General features: G+C 61.6%; 1 protein-coding gene across 1 annotated transcript in view; it reads left to right on the top strand.

Moving 5' to 3' along the window:
• LOC128826376 (calpain small subunit 1-like) overlaps positions 1 to 12,185 on the top strand; it is a 35,003-nt gene extending 22,818 nt beyond the window's left edge. The window contains exon 5 of the mRNA XM_054009625.1: positions 12,073 to 12,185. Coding sequence (XP_053865600.1) covers positions 12,073 to 12,185 — 113 coding nt within the window. The remainder of the gene's footprint in view (positions 1 to 12,072) is intronic.
• The last annotated feature ends 1,040 nt before the right edge of the window (positions 12,186 to 13,225 follow it).

Raw genomic sequence — 13,225 nt, 5'->3', positions numbered from 1 at the left:
CCCTCCCCCGTCATCTATCCCCCTACACACCCCTCTGACCCCAAACACACCCCCATCTAGCCTTCAAACTCCATACACACCCCTCTGTCCACCCGTCTGTCCCTCCCCCATCATCTATCCCCTACACACCCCTCTGACCCCAAACACACTCCCATCTAGCCTTCGATCTCCATACACACCCCTCTGTCCACCCGTCTGTCCCTCCCCCGTCATCTATCCCCCTACACACCCCTCTGACCCCAAACACACCCCCATCTAGCCTTCAAACTCCATACACACCTCTGTCCATCCGTCTGTCCCTCCCCCGTTATCTATCCCCCTACACACCCCTCTGACCCCAAACACACCCCCATCTAGCCTTCAAACTCCATACACACCCCTCTGTCCACCCGTCTGTCCCTCCCCCGTCATCTATCCCCCTACACACCCCTCTGACCCCAAACACACCCCCATCTAGCCTTCAAACTCCATACACACCTCTCTGTCCATCCGTCTGTCCCTCCCCCATCATCTATCCCCCTACACACCCCTCTGACCCCAAACACACTCCCATCTAGCCTTCAAACTCCATACACACCCCTCTGTCCACCCGTCTGTCCCTCCCCACATCCCTATGTATCCACGCCCCCCACCCCATCTGACGATCAGCATATTTGATAGGTAGGAATTCAGGGTGGGGTAAGTGTTACTGACTTTTTAAAGAACCCGGGGTGTGATTTTTAATGCTGGTGCTTCTGTCTATCACTGTCTCTGCACAGCGCCAGACACGACGGGGCCCTGATCTCAGCCGGGGTCTGAGCAGGGCCTGGTACAATGGGGCCCTGATCTCAGGGTTTGGGCAGCGTCTGGCACAACGGGGCCCTGATCTCTCTCTGCTGGGGTCTCTAGCCTCTGCCTTTACACAAGCAACAATACAGACAATCAGCGGACGGGCCTGAAGCCAAAGGCCATTGTAATTGCCTGGGGGTCTCTCGGGCCCTGCTGCGGGGTTCGGGGGGCTGAGCCAGAGGCCGCTAGTCCCGGCGATGCGTTTCCAGCCGCCGTCCGCGGGGTTGGGGATGTCGTGCCTGGCCTGGCGGGGCTGCAGCTCGGAGCTCAGCGCCGGGCTTACGTTCCTTCGAGTTGTGCAATTCATCAGCTTCTGCTTTTCTGACGGCCTGTCCGGTCATCAGCAACACATCTGCCCGCGTCAGCGTCTTCCCGGCAAAGGCCTAACGCAGGGCCGCACCAGCCAGGCCCACAATGCGCGGGGGGAGCTGGGGAGGGGCGCTGCCCGCACTTATCCGCATGGGCTAGGAGAGTGGGGTCTAGTGGGTGCAGGGGGCAGGCAGGACTCCTGGGTTCTATGGCTCAGGCTGGGAGGGCCGGAGTCCGCAGCTGGTGTGAATCAGGATCACTCCAATGCGGATTGGCCTCAGCTGGGGATTTGCCAAAAGGTTTTTAAGGCCAAAAGGAGCCAGTGGGCTCTCCTAGTGACTGGAGCTGGGAGCCAGGACTCCTGGGTTCCCTTCCCTGCTCGGGGAGGAGAGTGAGGTCTAGTGGGTTAGAGCAGGGGGCTGGGTTCTATCCTAGTTCTGGGAGGGGAGTGGGGGCTGGTGGTCAGGACTCCTGGGTTCTATCCCGGCCCTGGGAGGGGAGTGGGGACTGGTGGTCAGGACTCCTGGGTTCTATCCTGGCCCTGGGAGGGGAGTGGGGACTGGTGGTCAGGACTCCTGGGTTCTATCCTGGCCCTGGGAGGGGAGTGGGGACTGGTGGTCAGGACTCCTGGGTTCTATCCTGGCTCTGGGAGGGGAGTGGGGACTGGTGGTCAGGACTCCTGGGTTCTATCCCGGCTCTGGGAGGGGAGTGGGGACTGGTGGTCAGGACTCCTGGGTTCTATCCCGGCCCTGGGAGGGGAGTGGGGTAGAGCAGGGGAGTGGTGCCAGGACTCCTGGGCTCTCTGAAGCTTAGTTAATGAATTTTCTATAGTGTCAATTATTGGTCTGTGAGCTCTGCCAGGCGAGTCCAGCTGAGATGCCCCCGGCTCTGCCATGTTTCTGCTCTTCCCGGACCCCGGCACCTCCGTGAGGCTTTGCAGTGACCCCAGGCTGCCTTTTCCAAACCAAGCAGGGTCTGTCAGCCAGCGGGATGCAGCAGGGGGCAGGCCGTGGCGGTCTTCCCCACCAGCCGAGCCGCCGTAGGGTCCATCCGTGGCGTAGTCCCACGGGAGAGCTGCCGACCCACACTGAGCTCACGCGTCCCTCCTGCGCTGGGTGTCAGTTGTTCCATCCTCGCCTTTTTGGACTCTGCTGCTACGGGTCAGTTTCAGCCAGTCCTTTAAGGCCCCTTTCACCCCCACCCCCAGACAGTCAGTGGGACCCACAGGGCTCATGTCTCCTGCTGTGGGCCAGGAGGGGCTTTTTAACCCTTCGTTGCAACCACGGGGGAGCAATGAAAAGGGCAGAGGGAAACTGAGGCACACAGGGGCATCCTCAAAATATTACTGGACATTCCAACTTTGTCCTGCCTGGGAGGAGGGAACGGCCCAGGCGGACGCGCCGTGGGGACAGGTGACGAACGGGCGAGAGGCTCTTGGATTCTCCACGATGTGACTCTCCCTGCACCAGAGTCTGATACCCACACGGGGCTGAGTGCTGCAGTGTCACCGCGAGCGCTAATTAACTACCCAGGGAATGGACGTTACAGAACCTGCATTTCCCCTACTCCACCCCACCCCGCCAGCCCCGGAGCTGCTCCCAACAGCTGGACTGAGAAACTGGGCACCGTGGAGGGCATGAAATAACCATAGGGGACAAATCCCCACTTGGGGTAAATCAGCTTGGCTCCAGTGGAGTCTTTGGGGCCAGATCCCCAGCTGGGGGAAATTGGCATGGCTCCATTGAGCTGAGTAACGCTGATTTGCACCAGCTGTGGGTCAGACCCATAGGTTCTAGTGTCTGATCCGGCAGTCGGACCTGCCCCGAGTCCCACCCAGCCATCCCTGGAGGTGAGGGAAGGGTCCTCCCCTGGTATGTATGTGCCACTAATGAGAGAGAGTGCATTTCTGGGGTGCCCAGAGCTGGAATAACAGAGGGGCTGCAGGTCGGGAGTGAGGGGCACCGGCAGAGCTGAGATTGGGGGGAGCCCAGCCCAGGGCTGGGCTGGCAGGGGGCTGCAGGTTGGGAGTGAGGGGCACTGGCAGGACTGTGGGCGATGCGGGTCGGGACCGAGGTTACTGACTGTGCTGTCTGACAGCCCGGAGGCCTGAGCTCATCCCTTGTGCCTCCTTCTCCAGACGTGGGGGACGTGCCTGCAGGCAGCGGGGGCCAGGCAGCACCAGCGCCAGCAGCAGCTCCCCGGGCGGTGGGGCTGACGGGAGGCCCAGAGCGTTTGTGGTGGTGAGTGTCTCTGGTTCCTGGCCGAGGGAACCCAGCTGGCATCACCCTCTGCTCAGAGTGACTCAAAGAGACCTTCCCGCAACCCAGAGCCCACCCGCCCCCACCATGGCTAGACCACAGAGCTCCTTCCAGGAATCTCCCTCGGGGCCAGCAGGAGAGGGGGCTAGGAAACACAGCTGAGCCTCTGAGTCCATCTAGGAGATGGCGGCCGGGCGTGTGTGCAGACAAGCGCCTAAGTAGAGACACAATCAGACAGTCGCACAAATACCCGCGTGCGGAGACGCACGCACGTGCAAAGACACATCTAGACACAGGCAAACCCAGAGATGGATGTGTCCACACCTCCCCCGCTGTAAATGTCACCCCCACACCCCACTATTAATGTCACACACATACACACTGCTAATGTCAAACCCACACAACACCCCATGGTTACTCTCACACCCACATACACCCACCCACTTCTTAATGGAACGCACACAACACCCCACTATTAATGTCACACATATACACAACATCACGCTGTCAATGTCACACACACATGCACAACACCCCACTATTAATGTCACACACATACACAACATCATGCCGTCAATGTCACACACACACACGCACAACACTCCACTATTAATGTCACACATGTACACAACATCACACTGTCAATGTCACACACACACACGCACAACACCCCACTATTAATGTAAAACACATACACATCATGCTGTCAATGGCACACATGCACACACACACACAACACTCCACTATTAATGTAACACACATCACGCTGTCAATGTTTCTCACACACAGACACACACCCCACCTCACTATTAATGTAACACACATACACCACGAGTAATGTCACCCCAACATACACCCACCCCACTATTAATATAAGACACACAAACCCCGCTATTAACACACCCCACCATTAATGTCACACACACACCACTGTTAAAGTCACACCCACACAACACCCCACTATTAATGTCACACACGTACACATCATCACGCTATCAATGTCTCTCACACACAGACACACCCCACTATTAATGTCACACACACATAGGCTAGTAATGTCATTGAGCGACCTGAAATTGACAAGGAAACAGACCGGCTCGGTCGCTTTTTCTCCATCTCTTGCTGGAGGTGGGGGGCTGCTGGGGCGGAGGCCAGGGTCCCTGCCATGGGGCAGGCCGTGTGTGTGTGGGGCGGGGCTGTGTGTGGATGAAGAGGGGGTTGAGAACTGGGTCACCTGGATGCATTCTCTGTCCTGGCAGGTGAGTGCCCCCTACCCCCGCCCCCCATACCTATCACAGATGGAAACTCTTGTTACAATCATCCCTAACTGGATGGAGGGGGGAAATGAGGCATGGGGGGAGGGGGGACTCCACCATGGTCACCCCATGAGCCAGGAATGGAACCCAGGAGTCCTGGGCTCCCAGCCCGCACCCTCACTCTAGCCACTAGACCCCACTCCCTTCCCAGAGCTGGGAAATAGAACCCAGGAGTCCTGATCGACAGTCCTGCTTACTCGATTCTGTTCCTGGCTCAGAGACGAGCAGGGCCTAGTGGTTAGAGCAGAGGGGGCTGGGAGTCAGGACTTCTGGGTTTTATCCCCAGCTCGGGGAGGGCAGCGGAGTCTAATGATTAGTGGGGGGAGTTCTAATGGTTAGTGAGTTAGTCTAGTGGGATCTAATGTAACGTGGGGGGGTGAGTCCCCAGCTTGCTCTGTGCCTCAGTTTCCCTGCCTGAGAGAGAGGCGCAATGGCACCAGCCGGGCCAAACCGAGAGTGGTGTCCACGTTGCAATGCGAGACCCCCGGGGCTTGGCAAGGGGCGGGCCATTTCCCCAGCTCTCCTCCTGGGAGGGATGCACATCTGGAGGCCAGCTGTGCAATCAGCCGGATGCTGACTCAGCCCGAGGGGATTGGAAGCTCCTAGAAGCCAGCCGGGGGCTTGGGGAGGGGTGGGAATCCAGCCACCCTGTCACAGACACACACCCACCAACGCACCCTCCCCACAGCTGCCTCTCGTTATCAGCACATTCCTGCCATTCCCGGCTAAAATTAGCCTTCCATGGAGGTGGGGGTGGCCCAGAGCCCGGCCTGGGGGGGAAATGGAGGCCTGGAGTCTGGCCTCTTGGGGATGAGGTGGGGATCAGGGTCTGGAGCCGGGCCCATGCAGGGTAGGGTGGGGATCAGGGCATATAGACTGGCAAGGGACTATGGACTGTGTCTGTGTGAGATCGGGGCCTGTCCCCAAACCCATACCCTTGTGCACCCCATTCCCCCGCACTCAGGCCTGTTCACCCCTAGCCCGCATGTGGCCGATCAGTGCCCTGCAGCCCCGCGCTCTCCTGGCTCTGTTTCAGCCGCAGTTGGTAGCCAAGGGGCTGACGCTTGCTTTTCTGGCTGCCCTGTTTAGGTAACCTCACCCTTCGGGCTGCCCCCCCTCCTAGGGTTACCATACGTCCGGATTTTCCCGGACATGTCCGGCTTTTGGGGGCTCAAATCCCCGTCCGGGGGGAAATCCCCAAAAGCCGGGCATGTCCGGGAAAATCGGGAGGGAGGGCTGGGCCGGGGTCGCGGTGCCGGGCGCGCGGTGCCGGGCCGGGGTCCAGGGGCGCAGTGCCGGGCCGGGAGCCGGGCCGGGAGCCGGGCCGGAGCCGCGGGGTCGGGCCGCCGAGGGGGTGCGCTGGGCCGCGGGGCCGGGGGGTCGAGCCGGGCTGCCGGGGGGGTGCGCTGGGCCGCCGGGCCGGGGCCGCGGGGGTGCGCTGGGCCGCGGGGCCGGGAGCCGGGGGGGGTGCGCTGGGCCGCGGGGCCGGGAGCCGGGGGGGTGCGTTGGGCCGCGGGGCCGGGAGCCGGGGGGTCGGGCCGGGAGCCGGGCCGCCGGGGGGGTGCGCTGGGCCGCCGGGCCGGGGCCGCGGCCGCGGGGGTGCGCTGGGCCGCGGGGCCGGGAGGGTGCGCTGGGCCGGGAGCCGGGGGGTCGGGCCGGGAGCCGGGCCGCTGGGGGGGTGCGCTGGGCCGCGGGGCCGGGAGCCGGGGGGGTGCGTTGGGCCGCGGGGCCGGGAGCCGGGGGGTCGGGCCGGGAGCCGGGCCGCCGGGGGGGTGCGCTGGGCCGTCGGGGCCGGGAGCCGGGGGGGTGCGCTGGGCCGCCGGGGCCGGGAGCCGGGGGGGTGCGCTGGGCCGCCGGGGCCGGGAGCCGGGGGGGTGCGCTGGGCCGCCGGGGGCCGGCCGGCAGTGCTGGGCGGGCCGGGGGTGGTCGGCCGGGGGCCAGGGCCGGCACCCCAGGGCCCGAGCCGACCCAGGCTGGAGCCGCCGGGGGGGCCAGCCTGGGCCGCACCTCCTCCCCCCACACTCCCCCTTACCTGCCCAGGCTTCCCGCGAATTAAATGTTCGCGGGAAGCAGGGGAGGGGGCGGAGACTTTGGGGAGGGGGCGGAGTTGGGGCGGGGGAGGGGGCGGGGCTGGGGGCGGGGTCAGGGCCCCGTGGAGTGTCCTCCTTTTGGAGGCACAAAATATGGTAACCCTACCCCCTCCCCTCCCGAGCACCCTCGCCCGCCCCACGGATCGCCCCGGGCTGCAGCTACCTGCCCTCTCACCCTGCTTCTCACCCACTGCACCCCCCACCCCCACAGCTTCCATCCGCCTCGAGCCAAGAACAGACATGTGCCGTGATGTCCAGTTCTCACTCGGGTATAGCTTGTACCTGGCCAGCCATTGGGGGGCTCAGTAGGGCACTCTCCCCAGTCAGCGCTGGCCCCAATGCCCCAGCGTGGCACCAGGGGGCTCTGGGCTGCAGGGAGCGGGGCGGGGGGCTTGGCGGGGGGCGCTGGGCTGCAGGGAGCGGGACGGGGGGTGCTGGGCTGCGGGGCGGGGGGGCTCAGCGTGGGGCTCTGGGCTGTGGGGAGCAGGGCGTGGGGGCTCGAGGGACACTCTGCCCTCGCAGCCAATGCTGACCCCACCTCTCAAGGTACTGATCTCTCCTCTGCCTTTGGTCACCTCTAGGACAAGCAGAGGGGAAAGCCGGCAAAGGGACAAGATTCAGCGTGCCCCTAGACACGCCTGTATTCACGCCCGGCTGCTCGACTCTTTGTCCCAACCAGGCCTCGTGAGGGAGCATTTGAAAACGATCGCCGCACAGGTAAGCCATCTCGCGGTGAGATATAATGGAACAACGCGGCAGGAGAGGGGCTGGCTTGTCCTCCAATTGTCTGTTTTAAAGGTTGCATTTGAGCCCTGTAGGGACGGGGGCTGCCCCAGCCTTAAACCCAAACCCAGCAGGGTGGCCAGTGAGAATGAGACTGCACATGTTAAAAATCGGGACGGGGGGTGGGGGGTAATAGGAGACTATATAAGAAAAAGACCCCAAAAATCAGGACTGTCCCTATAAAATCGGGACATCTGGTCACCCTCCGCGTACCTATGCGATAAACAGACCCATTGAAACTCATGACGAGGTTGCAAACTAAGTGTGAGTCAACAGCCGTTGCAAAACACACACACACAAAAGCAAGCATGATTCCCGCCTGCATTAGCAAGCGTGTAGTAAGCAAGCCGTGATTCTGAGAAGTGATTTTTCCACTCTGCTCAGCGTTGATCAGGCTGCAGCCGGAGTTCTGGGCCCGACTTGGGGCACCAGGTTTCGGGAAGGATGTGGACAAATTGGAGAATGTCTGGAGGAGAGCAACATGATGAAACGTCTGGAAGACGTGACCCAGGAAGAAAGATTGAAAAAAGTGGGTTTGTTTAGTCTAGAAGAGAAGACACGTGTAGGTGTGGGGGGGTGAGATAAGTCACCAAGTACATAAACGAGTATTATAAAGACGGGGCGTCGATAAATTGTTCTCCTTAACCACCCAGGACAGGACATAAAATGAGGGGCTCCAATTGCTGCAAGGGAGGTTTAGGTTGGACATTGGGAAAAACTTCCTAATGGTCAGGCTAGTTAAACACTGGAACCAAATTACCTAGGGAGGTGGTGGGATCTCCATCACTGGAGGTTTTAAGAGCATCCCAGTCAGCGATGGTGTAGATCAGGAGCGGGCAAAGTACGGCCCACGGGCCGGTGCTCCAGCTGGGGTGCAGGGTCAGGGGCCGCTCCACGCGGCTCCCGGAAGCCGCAGCATGGCCCCCCCTCCAGTGCTCCAATGGGAGCTACAGAGGCGGTGCCTGCGGACGGGGCAGTGCACAGAGCCGCCTGGCCACTCCTCCGCGTAGGAGCCGGAGAAGGGACATGCCACTGCTTCCGGGAGCTGCTTGAGGTAAGCGCTGCCCGGAGCCTACATCCCTGAGCCTCTGCGTCATGGGGACCCAGGTCCAACCGGCCATATCCCCGGGCTTCCTAGTGCCCTCTCCAAATATGGCCACTCTAGCCCTTGGCTCGTGGTGCAGCCTGGGGAAACTTGACCGTCCACCAAATTTGACTGTCCGGAGGACAAAGAGATTCAGCCCGTGGGACACTTCTGGGGAACTCCCAGAGCATGAGTCCCCGTGGGGCTGTATCTACCCTGCCAAGCAATAGGGCTTGAACCTTGGGTCCTGGCTTCACACTCTTGAGATCCTGGGACCCTGGGTTAGCACGATTTGTGTGTAGACACAAGTTATTGGGATCCAGCCGGGGTATTTCATGGCCTGGGTTCTCCAGGAGGTTGGAGCTCTCAGGATTTGGGGCTGTAAAATTGAAGGGCTCGCGAGCGGGGAGGATCCCGGAGCCCGTGCCCAAGCGTCTACATGGCAATTTTTAGCCCCTGCATCACACCCCTGAGTCAGCTGACCCGGGCTGTGCGGTTTGTTCTCTCGTCCGCTCCCCAGAGGGGGGCGCGCGTGGCGTGCTGGAGGGCCTTGTTTTGGTAGGGTTGTTGCTTTGGTTTGCTGCCCACTGGACCCGTTGCCGTGTGTGTATATTAGAGAAGGGTCAAACAAAGAAGAACAGACTTGATTTGACGCGGGCCGGGAAGCCGATGCGGAGAGCGGAGGACAGGTGAGCTGGGTGTTGCCATGCCTAGGTGGGCGGCTTCGCTGTAGCCCAGCTCGGAAGCCCTGAAGAGACAAGGCCAGGTTGTTGTTGGCCAGCACGGGACGGAGAGGGCAGCAAGCATCCCGCAAGCGATGTGGGAGCCCAGCGCCAGCGAGAAATCCAGGAGAGCTCCCGGGCGAAGGGCTGAGTTTGAGCAGCTGAGAATCAGGAACAAATCTGCCTCGTAGCATTAGCCCAGAGCCGCACCCCATCCTGAGTGTGATAGCACTCTCCCCCCCCACCCCCGCTAGCTGGGAAGTCCCCTCCCTGCGTGGTTTTGCCCTTTGGCAAATGTCGCGGCTTGGATGCCCCCATCAGCCCCACCATCTCTAGGTCATATCTTCAGGCGACCAAGCGTGTCCAGCAGGACAGACGCCAGCCAGCACTGGCTAAGTGGCCCGGTGCCTTGTGTGGGGTGTGTGTGCGGGGATTGGCTTTTCTCCAAAGCACCAGGAATCGGCCGTGCCCTGGCATGGACTTGGTGGAACATTGACTGGCGAGCTGGAGTCGGGATTACCAGTTAGCAGATGACACCGGGCGTCAGGACTCCTGGGTTCTGTTCCCGGTTCCGGGAACCAGCACGACCTCCTAGTTAGAGCAAGGCCAGGGCTGGGGATCAGAATTCGGGGTATCTATTCCGAGCTCTGGGAGGGGAGTCGGATCTAGAGGTTGGGGCTTGGGGTGGGTGGGGTGTGATCGGGAGTCAGGACTCCTGGGTTTAGTTCCTAGCTTTAGAGGGAAGGGGAGTCTGGTGGTTAGAGCATGGCGGCTGGGTGCCAGGACTCCTGGGATCTGTTCCCAGCTCTGGGAGGGAGCAGAGTCTAGTGGTTAGAGCGGGGGGGGGAGCCTGGGAGTCAGGACTCCTGGGTTCTATCCCCAGCTCTGGGAGGGGAATGGGGTCTAGTGGTTAGAGCAGGGGGATGGGAGCCAGGTCTCCTGGGTTCTCTCTCCAGCTCAGGGAGGGGAGTGGAGTCTAGTGGTTAGATTGAGGTGGTGGGGGGAGGAGGGAGCAGTCCGGGAGTCAGGATTCCTGAGTTCTCTCTCTGGCCCTGGAGACCCACTTCAGGCTAGCGAAGCCGTGTGCAGCCCCATTCACCCCGGTCCTCCTCCCCCGCCCCCGGCTCCCCTAGCCTGTTGAGACGGCTCATCCCCAGCTTGGGGCCTGGCTGAGCGGGGGCCACCGCCGACGCCTCCTGGCACTGGGAGATTCCTGGGAATGCGGGTGGATTGTGCAACAGTCTGGCTGCAGAAGGTGCAGCAGAGGAAGCGTGCGAGGGCCGCTGGCTTCCCCCCACGCTTCCCCGGCCGCTAGAAACCATTCCCGATTGAATGCCGTCATGCTGGGGCTGGCTGCTGAGTTGAGCCCAAGGGAGCCGATTCTCCCGAATGACAGTTCAGAGCAGAGGATCTGGACCCCCAGAAAAACGGATCCGAATTGTGGCTCGGAGCTCCCAGGAGTCAGGGGAAGTTAAACACGAGATTTCAAATGATTTCTGAACATGGTGGTTTAAAATAGAACATTCAAATACACGGCACGGAGCGGGCCCGCCCCAGGGAAGTTACAGCTGGGTGGGAGGGGAAACTGAGGCAGGGGACCAGCCTTGTGGAAAGGCATCAACAGAACGGCTGCGAATAGAACCCAGGCGTCCTGGCGCTGCAATGGGGGCCTGAGCCTCTGGGCCCTGCTACCTTTCTAGCGCTGGGGAGATTGCCTGAGTGGGATCAGACTCCCGGGTGGGCTGGATCCAAGCTGGGGGCGAGGTGCCTGCTGGCTCCAGGTCTTGGGACATTCCCGAGACTGTGAGAAGGCAGCAGCTGTGAAGCCCTGATACTCCACCCCAGCCCGGGCCTCCCAGAGCCAGGACAATGCCCATCCCCACCCCCCATCCCATCTCGGGCCTCTCAGAGCCGGGACAATCCCCATTCCCCCCACACACACACACACCATCCCAACCCAGGCCTCTTGGAGCCAGAGAAACCCCCATCCCTGCTCTATCCTGGGCTTTTCAGAGCTGGGAAATCCCCTTCCCCCATTCCCATCCCATCCCCGGCCTCTCAGCACCGGGACAGAGCCCATCACCACCCCCCATCCCATCCCTGGCCTCTCAGAGCCAGGACAATCCCCATCCCCCTCTCCCCCATCCCATCCCCGGCCTCTCAGAGCCAGGGAAACTCCCATCCCCCCATCCCATCCTGGGCATTTCAGAGCTGGGAAATCCCCTTCCCCCATTCCCATCCCGTCCCATCCCCGGCCTCTCAGAGCTGGGACAATCCCTATCTCCCCCTCCATCCCATCCCGAACCTCTTAGACCAGGGACAATCCCACCCCCCCATCCCATCCCCAGCCTCTCAGAGCCAGGAAATCCCCATCTCTCTTCAGAGACAGCATAACCCCATTCTCCGCCTCCCCCGCCGACCCAGGATATCCCAATCTCCCTACCCCGTCTGAGCGATCCCCGTCCCGCCCTCCCCTGCAGAGCCGGGGTATCCCCTCCCCGAGGCTGTCTGGTTACAGCGCCTTGTTGTTGTTATTGATCCTTGGACTTTCGTGGCTGATTCAGCAGGGATTTCCCGGTGCATCGGGGCACATTGCCAGTGATTCACGCCCCGGAAACCTGGGGTCCTGATGCAGAGCCAAACCGGAAGCCCTAGCCCCGTCAGGGCTCGCCGTCCTTCCAGGGGTGCGAGAGGGCGTGCGGGCTTCCCTCCTGGCCTACTTTGACATGTTCCCTCTTCACTGGTACCCCTGCAAGATCACCCCTAGTGTCATCTACGCCCGTGCAAAGCGCTAGGTCCCAGTGCAGATCCCTGGGGGATCCCTCTCTTTACCTCTTTCCACTCTGAAAACTGACTGTTTATTCCTACCCTTTGTTTCCTGTCTTTTAACCAGTTACCGATCCAGGAGAGGACCTTCCCGCGTCTCCCATCTCAGCTTACTTTGCTCAAGGGCCTTTGGTGAGGGACCTTGTCAACGGCTTTCTGAAAATCTAAGTACACTATGTCCACTGGATCCCCCTTGTCCACATGTTTGTTGACCCCCTCAAAGAATTCTAGTAGATTGGTGAGGCGTGATTTCCCTTTACAAAAGTAGGGTTACCATATCTCATAAATAAAAAAAGAGGACCCTCCACGGGCCATGGCCCCGCCCATTTCCCCACCCCTAGCCCCGCCCCAACTCCGCCCCTTCCCCCACCCTAACTCCGCCCCCTCCTCCCTCCCACTCCCAGCCAGGGGGAAAGGGCTGCCCCAGTGCTACCAGCATCACGGTTTCCCAGGCAGCCCCCAGACCCTGCGCCCCCAGCCGGCGCTTCCCCAGCGCAGCTGGTGCCCGGGAGGGGAAGCGCCCAGCCGGGGGCGCAGGGTCTGGAGGCTGCCCAGCAAACTGTGAAGCCGGTAGCGCTCGGGCTTTGGGCAGCCCCCATGCCTCCGGACCCTGTGCCCCCGGCCGGGCACTTCCCCTCCGGGGCTCCGGCGGCTCTGCGTAACTTACACTGTATAAGTTACACAGAGCCGAAGAGGAGCAGAGCCCCCGCAGCTGGAGGCTCTGCTCCTCTTAGGCTCTGTTTAAGAGCCGGGCTGCCCCAGCGCTACCGGCTTTGGGCAGCCCCCGTGCCTCCAGACCCTGCGCCGCCGGAGCCCGGGAGGGGAAGTGCCTGGCTGGGGGCGCAGGGTCCGGAGGCAAGGGGGCTGCCCGAAGCCGGTAGCTCTCGGGCAGCCCGGTTCTTAAACAGAGCCTCCAGCGGCTGGGGCTCTGTGTAACTGACACTGTGTCAGTTACACACAGCCCCGGTGGCTGGAGGCTCCAGTCCCCGCGGCTCTATTTAAGAGCCGG

The sequence above is a fragment of the Malaclemys terrapin genome, chromosome 20 (genome assembly GCF_027887155.1).
Source record: "Malaclemys terrapin pileata isolate rMalTer1 chromosome 20, rMalTer1.hap1, whole genome shotgun sequence".
In the NCBI taxonomy this organism is placed as follows: Eukaryota; Metazoa; Chordata; order Testudines; family Emydidae; genus Malaclemys; species Malaclemys terrapin.
The sequence above is the reverse complement of the archived record's forward strand: the minus strand, read 5'-3'. Positions and strand labels throughout refer to the sequence as shown.